The sequence below is a fragment of the Aedes aegypti genome, chromosome 2, assembly GCF_002204515.2.
Source record: "Aedes aegypti strain LVP_AGWG chromosome 2, AaegL5.0 Primary Assembly, whole genome shotgun sequence".
Classification (NCBI taxonomy): domain Eukaryota; kingdom Metazoa; phylum Arthropoda; class Insecta; order Diptera; family Culicidae; genus Aedes; species Aedes aegypti.
In genome coordinates, this window is record NC_035108.1 from 352,790,387 (window position 1) to 352,817,939 (window position 27,553).

General features: G+C 38.8%; 1 protein-coding gene across 1 annotated transcript in view; it reads right to left on the reverse strand.

Moving 5' to 3' along the window:
- LOC5579471 (restin homolog) overlaps positions 1-27,553 on the reverse strand; it is a 354,271-nt gene that overhangs the window by 98,661 nt on the left and 228,057 nt on the right. The window contains 4 exon segments of the mRNA XM_021846323.1: positions 15,585-15,641; positions 15,838-16,015; positions 16,558-16,726; positions 17,115-17,516. Of these exon segments, the coding sequence (XP_021702015.1) occupies positions 15,585-15,641; positions 15,838-16,015; positions 16,558-16,726; positions 17,115-17,516 (806 nt within the window).

Below are 27,553 nucleotides of genomic sequence, written 5' to 3' on the forward strand. Positions count from 1 at the left end.
CGCGTTGTTGAATTGCCGACTTAATTGCAGTTTAATATGGAATAACTCATGTAAGCCCATAGGGAAGGTGTGCATAGGTGTATGTATTTAGACTGCATTTGAGAATGATGGTATTTCCTGCGAAGTAAGCAAGCTTTCGCCATGCAAAGTAAATTATTGTTTATTTTTAGGATAAATGGCTTTCTCATGACTCCCAATTGACGCTGTACGAACGAGGGAATAAATGTGCTGGTCAAAAAAAATAAACGAATTAGGTAGAACTGAACTTGATAAGTTCTGAATAACTAACGGAGGAAACACTCTCAAAAGCCGCTTGACAGTAAATCTGAAAAGTATCCTTTGATTCTGTAGTATTCCAATACCGGAAGCCGGTTTGGAAGATTTCAATTATATAAAATCATTTAATTTGATAAGAACTTAGCATAATTAAAAAACACAAGTGCTATAAGGCATTACGGAGCCGATTTAAAAAATACACATTTTCAGTGAAAACAGCCTCCATAGATGTGAGTTTTGCGGAATTTAATTATATTCAAATGATAATATCAGAGACATAGCGCAAAATTTAAAACAAAAGTAGTAGTAGACGTCCAGGATAAAACTGTGCAACTGTGGGTTACGGGGCCGTGCGGTTAGCGGCGTCAGTTGTTTAGGCGAATTGTGCCACGAAGCGCGGGTTCGATTCCCGCTCCAGTTGGTGGAAACTTTTCGTCAAACGAAAAATTCATCACTGGCCTACTGGGTGTAACGTGTTGTTCGTTGCCTAATGTTCGTGATTGTTCAGTCTTTGCAGCCTTTGGCTGAAGACGGTGTAAATTGTCTTGTCATTAAACGATTATAAAATTGTTGATGCAACTTCGACTCATCTTTAAGTAAATCATTTTCATAGACAAAAAATTAGAATTCACTGTGGTGTGAAAGCAATTTTTACAAGTGCTAACAGTTTTCGTTTCATTCTAAGATGTTCTCTACTTTTCAAGAGTTTCTTTAAAACTTCAACTTTAAAAAACATTGACATCATTGTTTTCTTTGGAACGAAAGTGAGCGATTTGCTTATGACATAATTGTGCAATGAACTATTTTTGAAATTGATGAATTCCAATAAGTAACGAAAACAGATCAGCAAAAAGTATCACACTCATAGCGTTCGTTTGCGTTTCATTTGTAATTTATCCTGTAGGAAAGAAGGATTTGATAAATTGATGAAAAATTATGGATTCATGTTCACAGTCTAGGAGTTTTGTGAGTTTTAATTAAAACATTGTTAAACGACACAATAGACACACAGTAAGTGCATATAATAATAATGTATTAAAATCCAGAACCTATGCTATTCTGTCTCTTATTTCTGCGCTACGTCCTAACTAAAACAGACCCTTCTTCTCAGCTAAGCATTTTTATGAGCACTTTCAAAATTATTGACCACGAACTTTGTTCGCCATTTTTACATTCGTATGTCATATAGCAAACGTGAATACGTATGTCATATAGCAAACGTGAATATACTATATGTGTTGGAGAGTCGAAAAAATTTTCATTACTAAAAGATTCTTGATCACCGAGATTAGATCCCATGATGCTTAGCATAGTTTTTCTGGCTAGTTTCAGGTGTAGTGCTGCCCGAGTTCAAGGCCCAGAACTTGTGATTTTCGAATTATTGATAATGTACAGAATTAAATCGGCTCCGTAATGCCTTATAGTACTTGAGCCTGCACATAATCAGTTAATGATGATAAGTTCTTGTAAAATTGAAGGATTTTATATAATTGAAAACGATATAAACGTATATGAACCATCTGTCGTTTTATGTTTTGATAGCTACTTTTGTTTGATAACAACCGTAAATGAAGCACCGTGTATGTTATAGGTGGAAACAGAAACAGAATGCCCGGATATTGGATATATTCAATCATTGTGCTGAAACTCAGGTTTACTAACAAAGTTCCAAAGATTTATTTTTGATATTTTGATTCCACTGAGAATCCCGGAAGGAAGGACGAGATTCCAAGAAAGTTTCTGATCTTTCAGAATTCGCATCAGTGTTCTCTCAGGATTGTTATCCTTCCTACCAGGATTCACATAAGATTCTTTGCAAGCTTCTCGTACAAATCTTTTCATGATACTAATCAGAATTCTCGCAGGATTCATATCAGAACCCTCTTGGGGTTCGCATCAGACCCGTCTCAAGTTTTACATTAAAAATCCTCCAAAAAAATCTTTTTCAAATTCTAATATTTTCATCCGAATCTCATAATTCTCTCAAGATTCTCATCATAATCCACACAGCATACTAAACAGAATCCTCTCAGGAATCTTCGAAGGATTTGCCTCAGAATCCTTTCAAGGTTCTCATCAGAATCCTCGCACGATTCTCATCAGAATCCTTTCAGGATTTCACTATCGGGAGAAAATATGCTGCCTGGTGGAAAAGGAATGCAAGGAAATCGAACAACTGAAAGTTTTCAGGTCTCAAGAAATGCTGGAGTTCTAACAGAAGCTCAATGAATCCCACAAAGCCTTCGTTCCGAAAGCCGAGATTTGCAGGGATGAGGATGGGAGCGTCTTAACGAACGAACGTGAGATGATCGAAATGTGGAACAAGCACTTCGATGAACACCTGAATGGTGCTGGGAACGTAGACAATGTGGGTCAACTTAACGGAGGAAATGTCTGTGTCAGCAATGCGGACGATGGATACCAACCAGTCCTCACTTTAAGGGAGGCTTAGAATGCAATCCAACAGCTCAAGAACAGCAAAGAAGGTAGGTCCACACTATTCCGTGGATCGCGTGTTTTTTCCTACGTAGTCAGTGTAGAGTTTTTCCAATAGTGTTATTTATTGATCGGTGATCAATTTAACCAATAAGTGCATCGAAATAGATCGTTATTCTCTGAATTCATGAGACACAAGGTATGAATTTTCTATAAAATAGTTGTTTGCTCAGCTCTGCAAACTGGTAGCCATCATAGATGTGTTTTTTTTTTCTTTTTTCCTCACATCCATGGTTGTGTGAGTTTTGGATATTCCATAATTATGGTGATAAATTATCAAAATAGCTGTCAGTAAACTTTCAAAGTTTCGTTTTTATCGTTTTCAAGTGCAAGTGTCATTTGATATACAAGTTGCATACAACTTGAATAATGCGTAACATCTTGATCAGTGGTTCGCAATTGATCCCATATTTACCCAGTTTTGTAAGTTCTACCTGGCTTATAAGATGAATTGTACATGGAGAAATCTATCATTTGATAAACAAATGTATAAGAATTTAGGAATTTTTAACCAACATTTTCTTTACATAGTGCCTAGGACAAGCTTGTTCAATGAGTTTTATAGTATGTGATAATTTATGGGAAAATTTACTAATTGCCTTAGCTGCTTTAGTTTTTGTCCCTTATTACAGAATTCTTTTGTTTTTCTATTTCAATAGTGTTTTTTGTTTATTTTCTATATTAGTATTCAAGTTTTTATTTTATTAGGTTATATAATTTATTTTAGTTACTGCTTTAATTGTTGTTCCTTATTAAAGTGCCTTTTAGTCCATGTGCCTATTTACTTATGAAGTGATATTTATGTTTTTTTTATTATTATTATTATTTTTATTATTTTTTATCTTTGGAGTAGTGAAGATAAGTGCGTTCACCCTACTTAGATCTTAAACTTGCATTCAAGTTATACCTTTTGGAGGCACACCCATACTTCAATTCATGGCATTGTACGAACACTCAACTTTGTTCCTCAATCATTGTAGCCGCATTGTTGAGAGAGATTTACAGTGTGAAGCATTGTTCATATCGTCACATTTATTCCTATTGACCAGTAGTGTTTCGCTCTGTCGTTTGTGTTTTCAATTATTACCCTTCTTGAAATCATCACTCCCGTATTGAACGATACAATGTCTCGTACACGGTGAGTTTTTATTTATAGTCGCTTTATTTAATGTATGACGTTATGTATCAATGTTTAATATTCCTAAAATAGTAAAAACATGCCTGCTGCATGCTCCAGCAACCCTCAACATGGCGCCAAAATGCATGATTCGGAGCTTGGCTCCATTGAAATGGACGTCGTAAGCGGTTCCGAAAATGTGTCTTCAATTGTGTCGAACAAGACACTTACACAAGGAAAACAATGCATCGATACCATGTCGGTCAACTCCAAGAGAAGAAGATGCTCTCTAAGAGACGACGAACTTCCACAGGATGCGGCTACAAAAAAACAACTTTTTGAAACCGATGATAATCCCAAAACCAAAGTAGCACTTGTAAGTCGTACCCGTGAGTTGATTTTGGAGGATTTGGACGAGCTTTTGTCCAAACTCTTCCCGCGATTGGACAGAACTTTGAACTCCAATTTCGTCCCGAAATTCAATGGCCGTGGTGTCGCATCTGGCAGAATCTGGTTTGAATGCACTAATATGGAATCTCGTTCATGGCTTCCCGAGGAGGAAAGAATAACTCGGCAATAACTTATGCATACCATATTTTGGTATCACACCCCAATTAGGTATTGTACAGTTATCAATACCTCATTTTGGTATTATAGTGGTATTTGAAAAAAATAATTAAAACAATTAAAAATATTTCATGTTGGTATTCGATAGGTATTGAGGACTGCTGGAGGTATTGAACTTGAAAAATTTCACCTTTATATGAAAATCCATCAAGTATTATTTAGGTATTGCAATACCTGATCTAATTATCAGCTTGGTATTTGTAGAATATACAGAAGGTATTATTTGAGGTATTTTACCTCTTATGCAGGGCTCATTCATACCTCATTCAGGTTGTAAGTATTGGAACCCGAGGAGGAAAGAATAACTCGACAATAACTTATGCATACCATATTTTAGTATCATACCACAACTAGGTATTGTTCAGTTATTAATACCTTATTTTAGTATTATAATGGTATTTGAAAAAAGGTTAAAAATACTTCATTTTGGTATTCGTTAGCTATTGAGGACTGCTGGAGGTATTGAACTATTATTGAAAAATTTCACTTTTATATGAAAATCCATCAAGTATTATTTAGGTATTATAATACCTCATCTAATTATCAGCTTGGTATTTGTAGAACATGCAGAAGGTATTATTTGAGGTATTTTACCTCTTATGCAGGGCTCATGCATACCTCATTCAGGTTGTAAGTATTGGGTATGGAATACCTCAATTTGGTATTCAGTAGTTATTTTCTTCTGCTCGGGAAATTATCTGGTATGGAATACCTGAATTTGGTATTCAGTAGTTATTTTCTTCTGCTCGGGTTGATAGGCATATCAAGGACATCACGGACACTTGGAGTAGGGGCAGTCTTGACATTATCGAATGGATTCCGACATCTCACTTCAACGTGTGTGTTTGTCTGTTCCTTGGAGAAATGAAGAGCGTACTCCTGCAGCGCTAGTAATTTCTCGCTTGGATAATCTAAATCCTCATCCAGGCATTAAACGGTGGCATTTGTTTAAGGCTACCAAACCTTGGGAAGGAAAAAGACTTTTTATCTTTGGCCTGGACATTGAATCACTAAATTTATTGGAGGACCAGGGCTGTGCATTTTCGAAAGCATTTTGTGAAACACGAAGGCTTGGTTGTGTCGTCTCGATGGTGATGAACAACTGCGTCGCTTCGTTCTTCGTTCCACACTCATTCGTTTCGTTATCCGAATTGAAAGCAACGAACAAGAAAGGTGAAATGAAAAAGTAAAAATTTCGTTTCATTTAATTTCATTGAAATGTATCAACATGTTTCAAATTGCATTTTACCTATTTCTTGCAATCTAATTATGTAACTTGTTGAGTAATTAATTAAGATAGAGAAACTATGCGGGCCACCACGTCGTTCATTTGATTTAATCTGCTCCTAAAGTTAGGGACTACCGATTGAAAGACCAGCTCGCTGCGGTGAGGCTCCGATCTATGACGCGCGACGCACAAGCAGCACGAAAGAGATGAGAGACTACGCTTGCTGCGATGAAAGGAAAGGTTCGTCGGATTGAAACGAAACAGTAGAGTTTCAATTGAAAGGCAAGCTTGAGTCAGTCAGTTGGGTACTGAAAATGCTTTCAATGAAATGAAAATGTACGGCCCTGTGGAGGACAATGAATTTAACGTATTCTATGCTTTTGGTAGACTTACCACTTTTAAATACAACAAAAAATAACAAAGTTTCTCCCTTTATGAGTAAATTTTCCCATTGAATTGTCATTCAAAAAAAATCATTGAATTAAGAACGGAATTTGTCAATAAAATTAAAAAAAAAAATTATCAAAATATAGCTATAGTTTGCTTTACATTTTCGTTTTTCGAATATTTACATTTGTGTATACTCCGCAAATATTGCGTGTTTCTCTAAAGAGTTTTTTTTGTCTTTTTCACACTTGATAATCCGCATGTTATACGAGTTCATCGAAGCTATCGACAACCCAATTAAGTTGTATGGTTTTATCCTTATATAATTTTTATTGTTACATCTTCAGATGGTTTTCATTTTATTTATAGTCTCTACAATAGAAGTTTTCAGGTAAATGATGTTGTTTTTTTTTTGGAGATTTTTGCACAAAGGGACCACTTGCGATGGCCTACGTGCTATTGGACATCTTCTGTCCACTCCTACCATACTGATACCTGATACCTGATACCACTTTAAGGGAGGCTTAGAATGCAATCCAACAGCTCAAGAACAGCAAAGAAGTTAGTAAGGATAATATCGGAGCTGAACTCATTAAGATGAACCCGAAGAAGCTGCATTTATTTGCACTACGACAAAGTGATGAACTCTCGTGCCTGTTGTTCAATATAGCGCTTCAAGGTGTTATGTGGAGAGCCGGATTTTCAAAAGATCCAGTCAATTTTTGCTTCACGGATGAGATAGGAATTATCTGCCGATCATTTGAAAAAGTGGCATATGCTGGGTGGATTCTCAATAGAATCGCAATACCAAAAATAAATCTTTGGAATTTTGTTACTAAACATGAGTTTTAGCACAATGAAAATTAAAAAAAAACAGTCATTTTTTATCAGCACACACTGTAGCGCGTTAGATTTTTTTATTTTGAAAAAAAAAAAATATAACTTTTGAACAGCTTAACCGAGATCCAATCTTTTTTCATGGAATAAAGCTTAAAAAATCCATTGGAATGGAATGAAGATTAAAAAATCATTTTGGATAAGGAACAAAGTAGCAAATTTTCACGGATTTCGGTGACCCATTAGATCGGTTTGTCGTTGAATGGCTGTATACATATATAGGTATAAATGAAGACTTGCTGAAAAATCCCATCACAAGAAATATAAAATCCAACTGTTTCTTCTTCTTCTTTCTGGCGTTACGTCCCAACTGGGACAAAGCCTGCTTCTCAGATTAGTGATCTTATGAGCACTTCCAAAGTTATTAACTGAGAGCTTTCTATGCCAATTGACAATTTTTGCATGTGTATATCGTGTGGCAGGTACGAAGATACTCTATGCCCAAGGAAGTCGAGAAAATTTCCAACCCGAAAATATCCTCGACCGGTGGGATTCGAACCCACGACCCTCAGCTTGGTCTTGCTGAATAGCTGCGCGTTTACCGCTACGGCTATCTGGGCCCCTAAAAATCCAACTGTTTGGTAAAGGTAAAACTATCGGGAGCTAAATTTGAGTATTTTGGATATATTCGATCAGTGTGCTGAAACTCAGGTTTACTAACAAAATTCCAAATATTTATTTTTGGTATTGCGATTTCATTGAGAATCCTGGAAGGAAGAATGAGAATCCAAGGATGTTTTTGATCCTCTCAGGGATCTGTCAGAATTTCTCTCAGGATTCTTATCCTTCCTTCCAGGATTCACATAAAAATCTACGCAGGATTCTCGTCAGAATCTATTCATGATTCTAATCAGAATTCTTGCAGGATTCACATCAGAACGCTTTTGGGATTCTCATCGGATTCATCTCAAGTTTTTCATTAAAACTCTTGAAAAAATCTCTATAAATTTCTAACTGAGACTGCACAAGCCCTTCATAGTTTGTATGAGAATTACTATGGCAAACCAAGCATTTCATCGGACATATTGTTTGCCCTCGTGCAACGCTGATACTGTTAGATATATTAGTCAGCTACAACTTAGCCATATAGTTGCACATAAATATATATACATTCGATATACCGATATATTCGGTATATTGAAATTTTATCAAGAATCCCTGGTGTACACTACATTTCCGGCCGTGTATCAGAATTGGCCACTGTTAAAATTTTGATAGGTAATTGATCAATTGAGTCAAAAGATAGCAAAAGAGTGCAAGGGTTAGCATAAGTTTTTCCTAAAAATAAAAGTACAGGAATCGACTGTGATGGAGGTTATGTTTTTGGGGTTTTCGGCTTTCAGTCTCTGGGAATCATAAACGGATTTTCGTTCTACACCTGACGTCAGGTGTAGAACGGAAATCCGTTTATGATTCCCAGAGACTGAAAGCCGAAAACCCCAAAAACATAAAAATAAAAGTATGAAAGCTGTACATTTCGTGTAAAATATTTAGATTTACTATGGTTTAAACAGGGATTTTAACAAAGACACATATATTGTAGGATCCATGCTCTGGGGGCTTGATATTTAACGGATTTTTAAATAAAATTCTATCTCACGATAATCGCATTGTGTTTTATTAGAGTTTACATAGCTCTATGAATGACAAAACAAAATCGATCGCAGTACAAGGCATACATTTTCTATTCATTCAAGGTCAGTTGATTTTTTTATTTGTATTACTATCGACTACTTCGCACATTTAATATCCAGAAGTATCCCAGAACTACGGCACGTTTGGTAGCAATATCTAAATTACGATTGATTGGAAACCAATGTTGAGTCCTCCATCGTAAACTCATCTATTTAATGATGTTGACGAACGATATACAATCACAAGGGACATCCCATCAAAACGCCTTGATTGTTTTGGACCTATACCTCAAAAGGTAACCCGTTTCAATCAAACCTCCCGGAATGAACCTTGGGCTGAAATATTTAATACGGATCCAATTCCACATAGTTTTCCAGCCCAGTCAATCTTCTCTCAGTTACACGCAAAGCTAGTGCAAATTTTTCTTCGACATTTACGATTCGCTCGCTCCGCTGTTACTTGGTTGGTAGGGCACTTCCTTCTAGGGCAACATGCTCACGACGCGACCCTTGTGGAATGACTAGCGCGCGTATTTATTGTGTTTTACTCTCCAACCGCGGAATGTCAACCGATCCGATAAACTCCGTTGACCATTTTAGTACAGGCAACATATTCTCGCGTCCCACCATAACAGATGATGACGAACAGATGAATTGCAAATTAGTTAGCACTGAGATTGTCTCGTGGTGGATCTCGCGATTTGGAGTGGGTGCCCCTCCTGGGCCGTAACCGATGACGATGATAGAAACAATGTTCGATGCCCACAAAACATATGGATAATGCTAGTTTGATGAGCCCCACTCCCAAAATCGTACGCATTTTGATGAAGTGTTTACTTTGCTCCAGTCCACGTGAGACGGGCTTTATGATGGTTTTGATTGAAAGCGTTGGCGCAACATAATTGAGCTTATTGATTCTTCTTCCTCATGTTGGAAAGATCATCATCGAAGTTGGTTCAGCAAAGCGGTGCTGTTCCGAAAACGGTACCTCAGTGGACGATGATAAATGGTTATTGGCTGAACTATTGGCCTGGGAGCTCATCAAATGCTGCTTACATAGCTATGCTACTTTAATATCTTTATACATATAAGAATACCGAACGATTAAGTGTGTTTTTTTTACTATTTGATACATTTTAGTTGCGATGCTTTGTGTTGTGACTAGGTTTGAACATAACTACAGTCAGATCTCCTATTAGACGCTGCCACCCACTTTACGCCTAATACAATTTCTCAGCTGTCAACCAATCCAAGTAAAATTGGGTATAATACATGCTAAAATTACGTCTAGCATGGCATAGACTATAACTGTACATGTCAATGGTTACTACTCCATGATTGACGGAACTGGTAAGAATTGCGCTTCAATCAAAATTAATACGGGATGGGATTCTCCGCTTACTCTTGAAGTGCACGTTTTAGCAGCTCTCATATTATTGATCAATAACGGCGCTGGGCAAGCCCTCACAGTCAGTTGGGATGGGGTAGGAATGTTAGTGTGTAACGTTTGTTGCTTCTAGAGACCGAGAATACCTCTGCATCTCCACAACGGGAAGGGTGTTTGTTGGAGAACAATGATCTGGTAGTCACCTTTGATCGGTAATGCGATCCATGGATGTGGAGGAAAAATATACTTTTAAAAACTTTTGGAGGAAAAATATACTTTAAATTACTTTTAAAATAAGTTTTGCATTTTGTTTCGTAATGAAAATATATTGATAAATATTGGTAAAAGATAAAAAAAAGTATGTCGACATTCTATGTACAATTATTCAAAAGTAATTTTTGGTAATGACGAAAAAGGGATATGTATATATTAAGGTGAAGTAGGCCGTCATTGAAATTTGTACGTGTCGTTGATGATTGTTGCAAAATCATGTCACAATTTCAAATTAAGGAAAATCAGTTGGTTTTGCACTGATGCAATTGAAAAAGTATCAGCATACTTTCTGCCTGTCAGCGCATATAGTGATACTTTTCCGGATCAATATGATCTTTGAGGACTGAGATTTATCACTTTGAAATTGTGAGCTGCTATGTCAACATGGCTGACTAAACGTATGACGGGCTACTTAGCTATACTATATGAAACAGCCTTACAAACAGCCAATGCACACTTTCGAGAATTCCAAACATTAAATAGTCAATAACGGCACCGGCCACGTCCTTACGGTCATCGGGGAAGGGAAGGAATGTTACTGTGACATCCATTGTAACTAGAGACCGAGATCACATCTGCATCTAGTGATTGTCATGGGAAGTAGTTTTGTTAGTGGGGAGGGATCATAAATGCATACTCAGGATTCGCCTTCGTGAGTGATGCGATTCATGCAACCTCAGTTCAAAAAATTACCTATCAGTACTCTAGAGGTTAGTGAAAGTGTCACTTTCAGCGTCGAACCATTCAAAGGTTATTTTTTACAATGATAAAAATCAGGTAAAAGGAAAAGTATGGGATTCTTAACCCTTCTTCTACCAAGTGGGTGAAAACTTACGCCAACTACCAAGGGTCCAAAAAAAGTTGGAAGTGCAACTCATGGTCATGGTCTATACCACTGTCGTTTTCGAAGCTATTTGAAAAAAATGTTTCAGCAATGGAACCGGACACTATTCAAGGATGATGTTTATTTCCGGTTTTTTTTTAAATAGATGTGTTCACCCAAAGTTATTAAGCAAAAGGCACTTTACAGTTTTTTGAAGAACGCAATCCTTCACAAATTCAACAATAGAACAAAACTCAAAGCGCTGACATGTAGTTTCTTCGGCATTAATTTGCTTGTCTGAGTGTAGTGAACATATTTGAGCGAAAATAGAAATTAAATAACATTACCCTTCAATTTTGATTTACAAACAAAAACTGAGGAAATACGTTATCTGAGTGGTTTTCTGGGTAAAAAAATTGAGTGTTATCGGAAATATAGTTTTTTTTAACTCAAACATATTCACTTGACTTTCACAATCAATTTTATGTCAAAAACTAGGGTAAAAGATCCATTAATTGTGAGTGTTCCTATAGTTGCGGTGGTGCCGTTTCCACTGATTTAATCGAATTAGCTGTAGATCCGACACTTCCAATCGACGTATTGGCTTATTGATACACGAAATAGCTGAAAATATCGTTTGAATTGCTTCAAAATTGATCATATACCACACAAAATGCATAAACTTTTCTGACATATACCAATAGTTGCGGTAGAGTGTTCCTATAATGTAGGATCCCATAAGAAAACACATTACCGCAACTAAAGGAATACAAATTAAAATTTTACCTCAACTAAAGGAACAGTGTACCAATAGTGGAGGTATAATTTTTCACTGACATCCCGATGGTTACTGCGATGAAATCAGTTTTCACATTAAGTGAATGGTTGTTACTTCCTTCTTCTTTCTGGCGTTACGTCCCCCACTGGGACAGAGCCTGCTTCTCAGCTTAGTGTTCTTATGAGCACTTCCATAGTTATTAACTGAGAGCTTACTATGCCAATGACCATTTTTGCATGCGTATATCGTGTGGCAGGTACGATGATACTTTATGCCCTGGGAAGTCGAGAAAATTTCCAACCCGAAAAGATCCTCGACCGGTGGGATTCGAACCCACGACCCTCAGCTTGGTCTTGCTGAATAGCTGCGCGTTTACCGCTACGGCTATTTGGGTTGTTACTTCCCGTTACAACAATAATATGTACAATCATTGTGCTACTTGAATTTTGAGGGGTTGAATGAAGTTGAACCGTGCTTAGTACCTCCACTATTGGAACATTTACCCTATATGTCATTGCTTTGAATTTTGAGTTACAGGCAAACAAGTCCAAAAAATAGGATTATTCGTAAAATTTTAAGTAAAAGAAATTTTGAGTGTAATCAAAAGATTCTATTTCTGCTCAAACATGTTCACCACACTCAGACATGCAAATTAATGTCGATAAAACTACATGTCACCGCTTTAAACTTTGTCTTATTGTTGAATTTGTGAAAAAATGCGTTCTTCAAAAAACTGTGCAGTGCTCTTTGCTCAATATCCTTCGGTAGACGCATCTACTTCAAAAACACCAAAATGAACATCAATCTTGAATACTGGCCGGTTACATTGCTGAAAAAATCCTGAAAATCGCTTCGAAAACCACAGAGATATGCATGGTCAAAGTTGCACTTTCGACTCTCTGAGGGGGATTGGGTGTTCAGGTGTTAATGTTAATGTACAAGAGTCTATGTCGACACTGACAGTGACGAATTGTTCATATTTTGTTGAATCAATCCATTTAGATAATATTCCTACCGTTTTTATGATATAAATATGTTTATACAGCCATTCCATGAAAAACCGATCTAGTGGGTCGCCGAATTCTGTGAAAATTTGCTATTTTGTTGCTTATCCGAAATAAGGACACACGTGTTTTTGGATTTTTTGATTAGGGTGACCAGAAAAATCGCGGCTTTGCAAAATTATTATCATAACTTTTGAACCGCTTGACCGATTTTCAATTTTCTTGGACAAAATTAAAGCTAAAGATTTTGACTTTTGAAGGAAAATATTAAATTTCACGAAAATAGTTTTTTTACATGAAAAAATTAAATAAAAAATTTCCTTTTTTTTCGTGTTTTAAAGGCCTTGGGACCAAAGGGGCAAAGTTCAGAAAATTTTACGTTTACGTTGTCAAATTTTCAACGATGTATGTTTTTTTTTTTGTTTATGAGACATTCCGCGCGCGGATGGATGTGTTGAAAATTCATCTGTCACGTTTTTGTCGTCTCCGCAAATTATTAGATTCGACTGAAAAAAACGGCAGTTTTTGAAAAAAATGTCTATGGCGGAAATAAAGTTGATTTATTCTGCACGTGTTCTGTTCGTTAAAGCCCAAGCTGGGCTGAGGGCTTTTTTGATTTTTTATTTTTATAAAAATCATAACTTTTGAACAGCTCAACCGAAATCCAATCTTTTTTATTGAATGAAAGCTTTTTCAAAAACAGCCGTTTTTTCAGCCGAATCTAATAATTTGCGGAGACGACGAAAACGTGACAGATGAATTTTCAACACATCCATCCGCGCGCGCTGCCTACTACGATCTTCTTTTCGCACTCGCACAACGCGAATTGAACACGAATTATCTTAAGTACGTCTCTCACTCCACAGGAGTATGCAACGGACAAAAGACCACACACTACTAGAGTAAGGTGGGGCAAAAGTTCGACCTTAGTGGTATAATTAAAGTTTCCAGGAAAACAATAGCAGTTAAAACAAAACAAATACCATACAGTGAACCTTCAACATATTGGCTATAATTTTGCGGAACAAACTTGTGTCAAAATATTTACCCATTTTTAGTTATAACAGTTTCAAAATTGATTGTCTTATTCGAACTTTTGCCCCACCGGTGGGGCAAGAGCTCGAATCTAGTGTGGGGCAAAAGTTCGCTGGCTAAAACACAAATTATCGATCCTTTTATGACAGGCATACTTTATACCAGCCGTAAACTTAAGTTTGCCGAAAAATACACACTAAATTTTCATCAAAAAGTTGCCCAAAACCGGGTTAATTGTAATATACTTAAAAATAGCAGTTTTTCACAAAACTAAGTGGAAATGTAAAATTTTGGTGACAGTTTTCACACGATCAGACAAATTTTACTAAATTTGAAGATAATATGTGGATTTTAGGCAAATTGCAAATTTTTCCGTGATTTTATACATGGGTCGAACTTTTGCCCCGCTGATTCGAACTTTTGCCCCACTATGGGCCAAAAATTGTTTTCAAGCATTTATGCAAAAACTAATACACCTCAAAGCAAGCTTATGATAGGCCTAAAAACGCCCTTACATAAAATATTGAAAAAGATTTTATCTTCAATTGGTTCCATGCAACGAAAGTTTGACCAAAAATTACAATATTCACGTTGAAAAACAACATATAGCCATAACTTTTCCAAATCTCAATCGATTTTTATGATATTTGGATTGAAAGTCTCTTACTTGAATAGCATTCGAACCACCATGACATTTATAAGATTTGTTTTGAATTGAGCTGGAAATCTTAAAAAGAAACTCTTACCCCACTCGAACTTTTGCCCCACTTTACTCTAATATTTTTCAGAAAAAAAATATCGCTTTCTAATTATTCTTATAGTTATCATTATAAACATTTTTATTCATGATTTGTGGAGGTCCCCAATATATGGGGGCCTAACAGCCATGGCCCGTTCAGCGCACCGTAAATACCATTCTACCCCATATAGAATAAACCATATGAAAAAAAATATGAAAAACATTTTAAGTAAATGAAAAACCGAATTTAGTACTATACCATTGAATTCCACTAGAGTTTGTATCCTTTGACAGATACGCGTATTTCGACCTCAACTGTAAGGCCGTCTTCAGTGCCGTGCACGACATTGAAGACGGCCTTACAATTGAGGTCCAAATACGCGTATCTGCCAAAGGATACACACTCTAGTGAAATTAAATGGTTTAGTACTAAATGCGGTTTTCATTTACGTATAGGTATTCCACTAAATAGCTCGAAGATTTATTAAAACATTTTCTTAGAAATCTTAGATAATCTTTTTACAAAATACAGACTTCACCTTCCATAACATTTTGAGCTTTTGCACTGTTTCATATTTGAACAACCCAATTTTATGACATCTGATGGTCGAACTAAATCGCATAACTAATAAACAACACATTCAGCTACAAAATAAATCAGATAACACACGATCGACATTAACGTACATCAATTTATTTACAACAGTATATTGAGTTAAATATTGCAATTCGATTAGTACTGGCTAGTTGTTTTAGTATTCAATAAAGCCAATTCAATAAAAGGGGCAAATTTTCTTACAGACTAGCCATATCGACTGACAAATATCTTTCAACTCCAGAAAAACTGTATTCAACGGAAATAGCATAGCAAAGTTGTGCCTACCTGTAGCGAGAAGGAAGACTTGGGCGTCGAAGGCACTGCGCTGACCGATGATTTTCTCTGCAATTGGGAACGGGCGTTGTTATATGAGAGCAAAAATCGGGGGGAATTAATACAGTTGATTAGTAGCGATTATATCGATTAGCTATTGGACGGGGGGAATTGAGGGGATAGGGGGCACATCCAATGAAACACAAATCAAAACAACGGGAATGCTTCCACACGTCCAAAGAAATCACCAAGCTTCGAGCGATACCTGTGCGCTCATGCGGAGTCTGGAGGTGGCCGTGGTCGCGATTGAGCTCATCGTTCCCACCGAGGTCAGGGATTCCTTGGAGCCGGACCGGGACAGGCGCGCCTTCCGGGAAGAGGGCGACAGTGTGACCTTGGCAATCGGGACGAAGATGCCGTACTTGTCCGGGCAGTCGAAATATCTGCGCGAGGGAAAAAAGGGAATTAAACAATAGAATTATAAGATCAAAGCTTATCAAAATACTTGGACAAAGACATGGGATTTTCATAAGAGGGAGAACAAGTCACCTCAAAATTTCAAGAATTTCACGCAATAACGGTTGTATTACACAGCCTCTGAACTTTTTTTGTATGAAAAGTTATACTATGAAACATTTTCGCTAGAAATCTCTAAGATAGATTACATTAGAACTTTATCCAGAAATGTTTAAGTTTGTTGAGCATTTATTCCAGGAAACTGACAGCAAATCCCCCAGATTTTTTTTCTCCGGAATAGTTTCCCGTAGGGATTCCACCAAGTTTTTTTTACTTCAAGAGTGCATCTTCAAGCAATATTTCCAGAAAGTACTCAATATTTCAGGATTTTTCACAAAGACTTCTCCATAAAATACTCTAAGCATATCTAAAGAAATAACCAAGGACTCTACTAAGTATTTTTAAAGGGTTCCATGCTGGAGACCTAGTCCCCTCTGGATAGGCCCATGGACAAAGGTGTTGTACTTACTTGACTCCGTCAACGGATCCATCGTTTTTGCCACTGGCTTCGTCTAGCTGTACGCCACACCAGGTTCCACTGGCAAACTGTGTCTCGCCGAGGTACTTCAAGATGCCAGGACGTGAACCGAAGCCGGACGAAACGATTACCCGGTCGCCCACTGTCAAAGTTGCTGCTTCTGTAAACCGAATAAATAAATCCATCGTTAGTAGGACCATTCACGGTGACCTCCAGACCGACTATTAGAAGAAAATCTCCATCAAATCTGTGCTCACCAGTGCCGATAACTAAAAACCAAACGTCCGAAAGTATTATTCAATGTTAGTCACGAAACATGAAAACCCGTTTCAATTTCTCTGATTTCCTTTAAATTTGTAGAACATGCCATGGAAAAGGCGTTATTTTATAACGGGTTCTATGATTATTATTTAAATTTTGACCAGATATGCAGTTTACCCATAGAAATCTAATAGAAACACAGATTTGATAGAGATGTTTTCTCATAACAACGGTCTGGGGAGCACCGTACCCTTTCGAACGATTTAAAAATAGTCAAATTAACTTACTCCCGGCAGCTGGCGATTTGGAGATGAAGCTCGAAACACTGTGCGTGGGCGATACCGCTCCGGACCGGGCCGGCGAAGTCAACGACCGCAGACTCTGGTCCATCGAAGTATCGCCGGCACTGGATGAGCCTCCGGCGGTCGCAGCACCTGGCAACGGATCCCGCGTCAACCGGGTGAGCCGCGAAAATACGCCCTTCTTCGGTTCACACTGGAAGTACCTCTTCCCGGAAACGGATCCATCGTTTTTGCCGTTCGGCTCGTCCAGCACCACCCCGGCCCAATCTCCGGGGGCAAAGTGCGTTTCGCCGATATATGCGATGTGTCCCGGCCGGAGCCCGCCGACCCAAACTCGCTGACCGATGATGAAGCTGTCCGTGTCCGTCGTCAGGACAACCCCTTGATCTGCAAATGGAAACGTGGAAAAACGGATGTCATTATCAGTGGTCTGTTTCCCGGGGTGGAAAGCAAATAGGATTTATGCGTGAGCAATAGAGTGTGCTTACTTTTCAAAAGTTCTCAAAACTAAAATATCTGGTGCTTTTCTGAATTAAAATCACATAAAGAGAGAAGCCTCAAAATATGTCCTAAAATATTATTATTTGAAGGTAGCGATATTCATGTTTTAAATTATGACCTTCATTAAAGTATATATATAACTTTGTTATTTTCCATCCAATTTTAATTTTTTGGCATCCTTCTTTTCAAAATTAAATTGATGAAAAGATTATATAATTCCATATTTGCCTCAAACTGTACTTAGTAGTAAATAGAACAAGTTTTCTTAAAAATTACCCTAATTCCACTAAAAATGAACTTTGTTTGACCATAGCTGCATGAATACTCAACCGATTTCAAACCATCTTACGCAACGATCATTTTGTTGTCAAAATCATGTAAAACGATGGAATCCATTGAATATTCATAAAGTTAACAATGATCAGTTTTTTTTTTGTAAAAAAGAAAAAAAACTTGAATAAACTAATATTAGTTATAGTTTTAGACTTGTTGTTCTACAGTTTGTTTTCATAAATGTAATTTTGAAGAGAATGGTGCTGAATAATTCAAAATTGGTTAACAAATAACAAATTTATGTGAACTTAATTGAAGTTCATATTTTATAACTTAAAAAATCATACAATCTCTTGCATCACCTCCAAATTCGGTAGAGCAAACGAACTTTTGATTTAAAGAACCATCGAAAACTAAGCCGCACCCTATTGTGCAATCGTATGACTAAATAGTTGACAAGCGAACACAACAATGTTGGAAACAGCATTGATGCGGCAACGAGCGAATTTCCCAAGCGCCACTGGCGGCAGAGGCTGGATGGAATTCACGTATGCATATGAGTTTATTGTCCCAATTATGATATGATATTATTGAACTGAACGCATTTGTTGAAATGTGTGCTTGAGCATCAGCTGGATATTAATTATGTGATGTTTGCTGAGAGCGCTGGTTTTAGTATGGTGGCAGATTATTTCGGGTTTTATGGTTTGATTACTTATGATTATGGTGTCAGATAATTTGTATACTAAGTGAGGACAGTTATTGTGTTAACTTTGCTGTTAGAAACGGTAGTGATGTGATCAAAATGCGTCACATCAAGCTACTATAGAAATCCGATGTAAAATATTCAGTTTTTACACAAAACTATCCTTTACAGTACTGGAGAGCGCGCGTCGGAAGCCCAAGCACGCGGTTTCGTTTATTTTTTTTCTTTGACGAGAGCGTGTAAATTTTTGCGCATTCAAAAACCTTTTCCATTTACGCGTTTTGCTGTTCAGTGTTTAGCGACGGAGACCCAAGCCATCAGGAACCTTTAGTGAAGACATTTTTATTCGGACGGTCGATTGAACGTTGAATTGCAGAGAGGTTTCAAATGCAGAATTCGGTGAGTTTGTTCCAATATGAACCCATGCTCAAATATTATTCATATGTGCGAGAACGCCTACGTTTATGGCCTTTTCCGTCCCAGTAACATTCCACAATATCCCGTAACACCTATGAGAGGTCGTAGAGTTCACTGCATCTTTTTAAAGTAGTTTAAAGTTCAATAAATCATTCCTTCCCATTCCTCAGAATTCGCAAGAACTTGGCCAGGACAGCTCTCAAATATTTGACATTGGTAACGGACGGGAAGGAGGCAACCCTCATACAATGGTCTAAAAATGTACCACCTACGAAATTGTGCAAATTGTCATCGTTCAATCGATTTATATGCAATTTTGCGTTGCGTTGCGTGGTAACGGAGTATTTCGTAGATTGCATACTGAAAACTGTCATGTTGTTACTTTACCACTCTTATTCCAATTGCTAATGGAAAAAATAGCTATCCAATCAGAAGTCAGAGTCAGACATGAGAATTTCCATTGCCGGCCACGCTCATCTTCTCCGTTACGAGGAAAGGAAAGGATAATGTTGATATGACACCTACTTGAAGAGAGGCCAGCGACTCACCGACGTATGAGGGCGTCAAGGAATTGTCAAGGAATTGGATGATTGGAAGGGTAATGGTCTAGGATTCACTATAAACGAGTGATGCGACCGAATTGAAATTTAGTGTATTTGTAATTGGATTAGAGTGAGCATGTAATATTTCTAACATCGTTGGGAGTGACGCAGCTAAGAAAGTTAATATCACTCAATGCGCGTTTGTCATCCAGGGATGGGGCACTAGAGTGATGCAAATTTTACAATTTTAGCTCCCCTATGCTTAAACGATTTTATTTATGGAAAATAGCATCCTCCCAAAGTTTGAAGTGATTCGGAAGATATTTGACTGTGCACACGCCATTTGAAGATTATATGGAGATTACTATGGAAAACGCCAATCTTTTGTGTTCAGCACTCTATCTCTTCGTCATAATATTTTATGCAAAAGTGAACAAATTCTTCTAATGTGAAATTCTCCCAGCTACAACTTTGCCGAAGACCACTTTTTGATTGGACGTCAGGATAAATTGCTATTCATCATCATAAAGTTGGTTTGCATGTAGCATGCTCCACCAACTATTCGGCAGGCAACAGTGGTGCTCCTGGCGGGAAGAATAGATCAAAGTAATCCAGGCTACTATGTTCTACAGCAAAAAAGCAGTGTTGCTCTGAAAGTAATTGAATGATCATCTCAGCATGATTCAGACTTTGTTATCAATAATTACAAATTATCCTTAAGTCCCATCGAAATGTTGTCTTCGGCAAAGTTGTAGCTGGGAAGTTTTCACATGAGATGAGTGTGTTCACTTTTCCATAGATTATTATGACGAGCAGTTAGAGGACTGCACACAAAAAATTTGCATTTTCCATAGTAATTTCCATATAAACTTCAAATAGCGTGTGCTCAACCAAATTTCTTCCGAATCTCTTAAAATTTTGAGAGGAGCGTTTTCATCATAATTGACATCGTTTTAGCATACGGGAACAAGAATTTCAAAATTTGCATCAGTCTAATATACACCTTGTGTCCTAATTAATACGCTTTGGTTTTAGCGCCATTGCTCGCTCTCTGAAACGAGAAGATATGTTTACCCTAGCCCATGATACAAAGAGCCCAGAAAATAAGCAGTTTAATCGGATCAAACTCACCAAATCCGTTCGTTGGTCTTATGATCAGCAGCTGTTTTCACAAAAAAATCAATCATCTTGTATATATTGAATTCATATCCTCTAGACGGTTTCGTATCTCAATAGAACTACGATACACGTGTATAAATAATTTCTGTCGTCAAAACACATACACACAATTTGAGGACCTACACTGCCGTGAATCGCAAGTCAGTCCCATCTGTAAAAAGTAGGCATTGAGAAAATGGGGTATGAAGTTTCCAAACTCGTTTTCTATAAGAATATTCAAAAAATTCCAGAGGATTGGAACATGTTCAAATCTTAATGAAACTTTCACAATTTGCTTTTCACTACAATATCTTCCTGAGAAAAATATAAAGACGATCAAAACACGTTTCTTTTTTGTGTTACACGGTGCGGAAATCTATAGTGGGACTGTTATGCGGTTACTTTTCATTATGGGACAATTTGACTTGCTGTTTTTTCCAACTTTTTCCGAATTGAGTTGAGTTCAGTTTTCAACGTGTTTGTTGAAAACTGAACTCAACTCAATTTTGACAAAAATGCAGATGGGACTGACTTGCGATTCACGACAGTACACTTCTCATAACTATGCGCAGTAGAATGGTCATAATTGAATGTGGTTTTCACATTTCAAACAGCACTTTTGAATAAATTGAATCAGAAAGCACTTAGCTGGAGCTTTGAAATCAATTAAAACTTATATGGTTTTCGATCTATTCAATAAAATCCAGGTGGCGTAGCATCGTTCCGCCAATGATACTAGCTGATTCATTTAAACATCTAGCACGTATAACGTATTTAGGTATAATATTTGCAAATAAAAAGCACTTTTATCACAAAACAAGTGTTCACAGAATATCACACCCGCTGAATCAATTTTCCACCGGCCGAAAAAGTCGCGGAACCGAAGTCAGAATCCCCCAGAGGGAATTAAGAGGAATCCTCCAGAGGGGTTCAGGGGAATCCCCCGAAGGGATCCAGAGGAATCCCTCGAAGGGATTCACATGTATCGCCCGGAGGGATTCAGATGAATCCTCCGAAGGAATTCAGAAGAATTCCCTAAAGGGACCCAGGTATCAGGTATCAGAAGGCCGGCTCCAAAGGCACGTTCCCCACCAGTTGGGAGATTTGTGCCATCGCCATATTTGAGCCTATTTCATCATCTACCCGATGGGAGAGGAAAGGGAAGGGAAAGATGGGAGGAAATAGGAGTGGGGTCCCTTGAAGAGGGAAGATCGCATAAGCGAAATGAGAGCATGTAGCTCCATACCACAATGGGTTCGAACAGCGCCCTAAAAAGGGCACTGCAAAACGCATGAGCGTAAAGAGAGCCTATAGCTCATTACCACAGCGGGTTAAGAATAACAGGATGTCCTGAAGATTCAGGCTTCTGTATTCAGTTTCACTTAATAAGTGTTTACCAAGTAATTGGAATCGCATTTGCGCAAAAACTGGACAGTTACATATCAGGTGATACGAAGTTCCATAATCGGAGTCACAACTATCACACACAAATGAGTCAGCACGCTGAATATTTGCCATGTGATAGTTGAGTCGGCAGTGGCCTGTCAACGCTCTGACCAAGAGACTGCAATTCTGCTTTGACAGATTTGTTAAATACTTCGCCACCCTTGGAGATGGCTCAGTAATGTACAATTTTGTTTGACGACATAACTCCAAACTATTCCAATATTGCTTGTGCTGAGTTGCCGCCCAAGAGTTTATCTGAAGCTTCACCCAGCACTTAGAGATTGGAATAGCCGGCTCAGGGCCAATGAAGGCATGCGATGCTCCATCGCGAGCTAGCTCATCAGCCAATTCATTTCCAACGATGGAAGAATGGCCAGGTACCCATACAAGGTTTACAGAGTTGACTGAATTCAGTTCCTCAATTTGAGTTCGACATGCGATAACAAGCTTCGACCTTGAGTTGGCCGAAGCGAGAGCATTTATAGCAGCTTGACTATCTGAACAGAAGTATATGACTTTACCCATTACGCGCTGTTGAAGTGCTGATTGCACTCCACACATAAGGCCAAATATTTCCGCCTGAAAAACGGTGCAGTTTCTACCAAGTGAGTAAAACTGATTCAGCCTTAGCTCACGAGAATATACTCCTGCACCAGCTCTACCTTCAAGAAGGGAGCCATCAGTGTAACATACTATGTTGTTTGATATACTTCTTTCCAAATAGCCAGACGTCCACTCTTCCCTTGAAGGGAATTGTGTAGTAAATGTCCTGTAAGGAAAGTTACAAGCAATTGTAAGATCACTTGGAGCAAGGACAATTTTGTCCCAATTCACCAAAAGTGGAAACAACGAAGTGTGTGTAGATCTACGATTCACTGGATTTTTCTCCAGTAGATCCAGTACCCATAAAAGGTAAGAGCAAGAAAGTGCTTCTTGTTTAAGATATATGTGTAGTGGCGCAACGTCGAAAAGGGCCTCGAGCGCTGCTGTGGGAGTTGTAGAGAACGCACCAGACATTGCCATCAAGCACATCCTTTGGAGATGGCCCAATTTTGATTGGATTGTTCTCACTTCGCCCTTTTGCCACCACACAAGACATCCATATGCCAATATTGGTCGAACAACTGTTGTGTAAATCCATTTGATATATTTGGGTTTGAGGCCCCAAGTTTTACCAAAGTTTCGCCGGCATTGACCGAAGGCCATACAAGCTTTTTTGACTCTGAAATCAATGTGAGCTGTCCATAAAAGTTTGGAATCTAGAATGACTCCGACATACTTTACTTGATCAGTCACATTAATCTCAGTGCCAAAAAGACGTAAAGGTCGAATTCCATCGCGGTTTCGTCTTTCCGTAAAAAGAACAATAGATGTTTTATTCGGGTTAACCGAAAGGCCATATTGGCGACACCAACTCTCGACTACCTGAAGAGCACTTTGCATCAGGTCGAATAGGGTGCTAATGCACATACCAACTATCAGAGATAGATAGTCGTCGGCAAATCCATAAGTTGGAAAACCGCAATTATTGAGTTGCCTCAATAGCGTATCTGCTACGAGATTCCACAAAAGTGGTGACAAGACTCCCCCTTGGGGGCATCCGCAAACACTCAATTTTCGAATCGCTGCTTGACGCAATGTCGAGAAGAGATGTCGGTTTTTGAGCATTTGATGAATCCAATTGGTAATCATTGTAGGTAGCCCATGGTTTCGTGCGGCTTCCAATATGGCATCGAAAGACACGTTATCAAAGGCACCCTCAATATCCAAGAAAACACCCAAGCACGATTGCTTCTGAGCGAATGCTTTCTCGATATCGTATACAACTTTGTGTAAAAGAGTCACAGTGGACTTTCCAGATTGGTAAGCATGTTGATTCACATGAAGAGGCATGTTTGCCAAATAAACATCACGGATGTGATGATCGATAATGCGTTCCAGACATTTCAGAAGAAAAGAGGTCAGACTGATTGGTCTAAAACTCTTCGCTTCCTCATACGACGCACGTCCTCCTTTTGGGATAAACTTTACAGTAATATCACGCCAGGATTTGGGAATGTACCCGGTAGCAAAACTGCTTACAAGTAGCTTTTTCAAAACATGTTTGATAAACTCAAATCCCTTTTGGAGCAGAACAGGATAAATTCCATCCGCACCTGGAGATTTGAAAGGAGCAAAACTATTAAGTGCCCATTGAATCGATTCAGTAGTTACGATACTGCGAGCCGAGGCCAGAGACTCGTAACTACATGAAAAGACATTTGGTTCATCCGTAGATGCTATGTCCACACATCCGGGGAAGTGTGTATTGAATAAACATTCTAAAACTTCTTCATCGGAAGAAGTAAAGTCACCATTAGGTAAGCGAATTTCGTTCACTTGGAAATCCTTAGATTTCGCAAGAATTTTGTTCAACCGACTGACTTCACTCAAACTGGAAACATTTGTACAAAGGTTTTACCAGCCGGATCGTTCAGCAGAACGAAGAGCCTTCTTGTAAGCCTTGCGAGCTGACTTGAACGACTCTGATCCAGCTGAACGACGTCTGTTCCAACTCCTTCTACATTGTTTCCTGAGTCTAGTCAGATCGGAATTCCACCATGGGGTCCCTCTTGTAGTCTTTACAGACCGCAGAGGACATGCTTCTTCAAAAGCTTCCATAATGTAGGATGTTGTAGTATCTACGGCATCATCCAGATCACTTGGATTTTCAATGGACGGAGAATATCCATGAAATTTGGTCGCAACCAATTCAATGTAGAGTTCCCAGTTTGTTGACCGGGGATTCCTAAAACGCAAAGTCTGCGCAGTTACATTTGAATGTTCAAAGAAGATGTAGCGATGATCAGATAATGATTCCTCATCTGATACATGCCAATTCGTCAACTCGTGACTGATTCTATTCGAGCAGAGCGTTATGTCTAACACTTCTTCTCTATTAGAAACCATGAAGGTTGGGCGATTGCCTATGTTAAGTAATCCAAGGTCTGTACTACTTAAGTATTCCATCAGACTGGAGCCTCTCAAATTGATATCCGAGCTGCCCCAGATGATGTGATGAGCATTGGCATCACTGCCCACAATCAGCGGAAGGCCTTTTGTTACGCAGTGTACGACAACTCGTTTGAAGTCATCCGTTGGGGATGATTCATCATGTGGTAAATATACCGAACAATAGACGTATTTCCTGTTGAGGTCACCAACAGAAACATCGATTGTGACAGCACATACATCTCTGGTAGTTAACTCAGAAATGAGTGTAGCAACAATTGCTTTATTAACGAGCACGCATGCGCGGGGCATGGAGCGCGAGTTTGCCATTTCAAGCTTGCTAAAAGTAGCAAAAACTGGGTCCACAAGGTTACCTAGATAGAAGTTCCCTCTACGAAAGTAGGGTTCTTGAACTAGCGCCACTTGGGCTGCACCATTTTGCATGAGTCTGCAAAGATTGATCGTTGCTGTTCTTTTATGCTGAAGATTGATCTGAGCTAACCTAACCGTAGCCACTACCCAAACTAGGCAGGATTAAGCTTTTTGCAATCTCAGCACGAAAAAGACCAGCAACGAAAAAACCAGATCGGTATCTATTTAAAGTCGCCAAAGGCGAAAGAGCACAGAATACACTGTGTAAAACGCATAATGCGAATCCATATAGGTGATAATTTAAATTAAATGTCAACATATTCATAATCCCACCCTTATTAAGCCTCAAGATAGAGACTGAAGAAGGGTAGCCGATTATCTCGGAGAAACACAAGGTCACCTGCACCATTGCTCCGGGTAGCACAGGAAGGACTCAATACTGTGGAGGGCGCCCTGGTACCCCACAGGCTCCGTTTGCGGTTAGGTTTTATTTAGACCCCCCTAACCATTCATTCTTAGGCACGGTACGCATCACACCATAAATTAGGGGTCACCTGTGAGGTGGACTTTTACCACCGGAACAGGCAGTCCGTAGTGTTAATTCTTAGCCAGTTGAAACAACCGCTACCGACACTACGCGGCTATCTAGGCTGCTCGGGAAAAGGAGGTTAATATTGATGATTAACTCCTGACGTGCCCAAGCAGTCGTAGACGTGCCGAAGGGATCCAGAGGAATCCCTCGAAGGGATTCACATGTATCGCCCGGAGGGATTCAGATGAATCCTCCGAAGGAATTCAGAAGAATTCCCTAAAGGGACCCAGATGAATCCCCCAGAGAATCAGAGGAATCCCCCGGAGGGATTCAGAGGAACACCTCGAAGGTATTCAGAGGAATCCCCCAAAGGATTCAGAGGAATCCACCTAAGGGATTGAGAGATATCCCCCGAAGGTATTCAGAGGAATCCCCCGAAGGGATTCAAAGGCATCTATCAGAGGGATTCAGAGGAATCTCGCAGAGGGATTCAGAGGAATCTTTCAGAGGGATTCAGAGGAATGCCCCAGAGGGATTCAGAGAAATCCTCCAGAGGGATTCACAAACTAAAGAAAATCCGGGTGGCGTAGCACCGGCCGAAACACCATCGGAATCGCGTGAAAATCCAACACGCAGAACGTGAAAAAAAACGTGACAGACAGTTGAAAACACAACCGTTCGTCGCAATCGATTTAGATGCAATTTTCAAGAAAAATCACAAATGAGTTATATTTTAATCCATGCATTGAAAATTTTGAATTCTATGACAGTTCTGGATATAGCTGCAAACTTGCTGGGATACCTAGGGTCTCTCATGCTAAAAATTATGGAGAAAATGCAAAAAAACTTCCTTAACAAATTTTAAAAGTCAATGGAACATTGATCTATTTGCCAGATTATATCAACTGTATCATTTTGGAAACTGTTGAGGTCATTTAGAGAACATGGTCCGATATCCGATATCGGTAGGGACCCTAAGCGACCACTTCCAAAATATCATGTACAGCTTAAAATTCAAAATTTATACCATGCGTCAGCTCAAAAGTCATATTTTTTTATCCACATGTGATTAACCCGTATCGGCCCAGCAAATGACAATCCTTGACGGATGGCCTTCGTTTTAGGTCGAATGAAATCGTCTCGATGTCTAGTTTTTCGAGGATCATTGGAATTTTCATGAGCATCCACCGTCTCGGAGTTATTCCGGTGGGCCTTTAGGTCAAGTCGGGTATAAATGATCCCAACTTCCTTTCCAAACAAATTGAAATAGAGTCCAATTTGTATCAATTAGTTGGATAAAAGTGGGCTTCGTGGCTGAGTGGCTAGTGCCGCCAGACAGTACTCGCTTCGTGTCATGGGGTGTGGGTTCGATTCCCGCATCAGCCGTCGAAACTTTCCGTCAGGAATATTTCCCGGCTGTGCCACTGGAGCATGCTTGTCCGTTGTCTAGTATTAAGTTACAGTCTGTGCAGCTAAATGGCTGAAG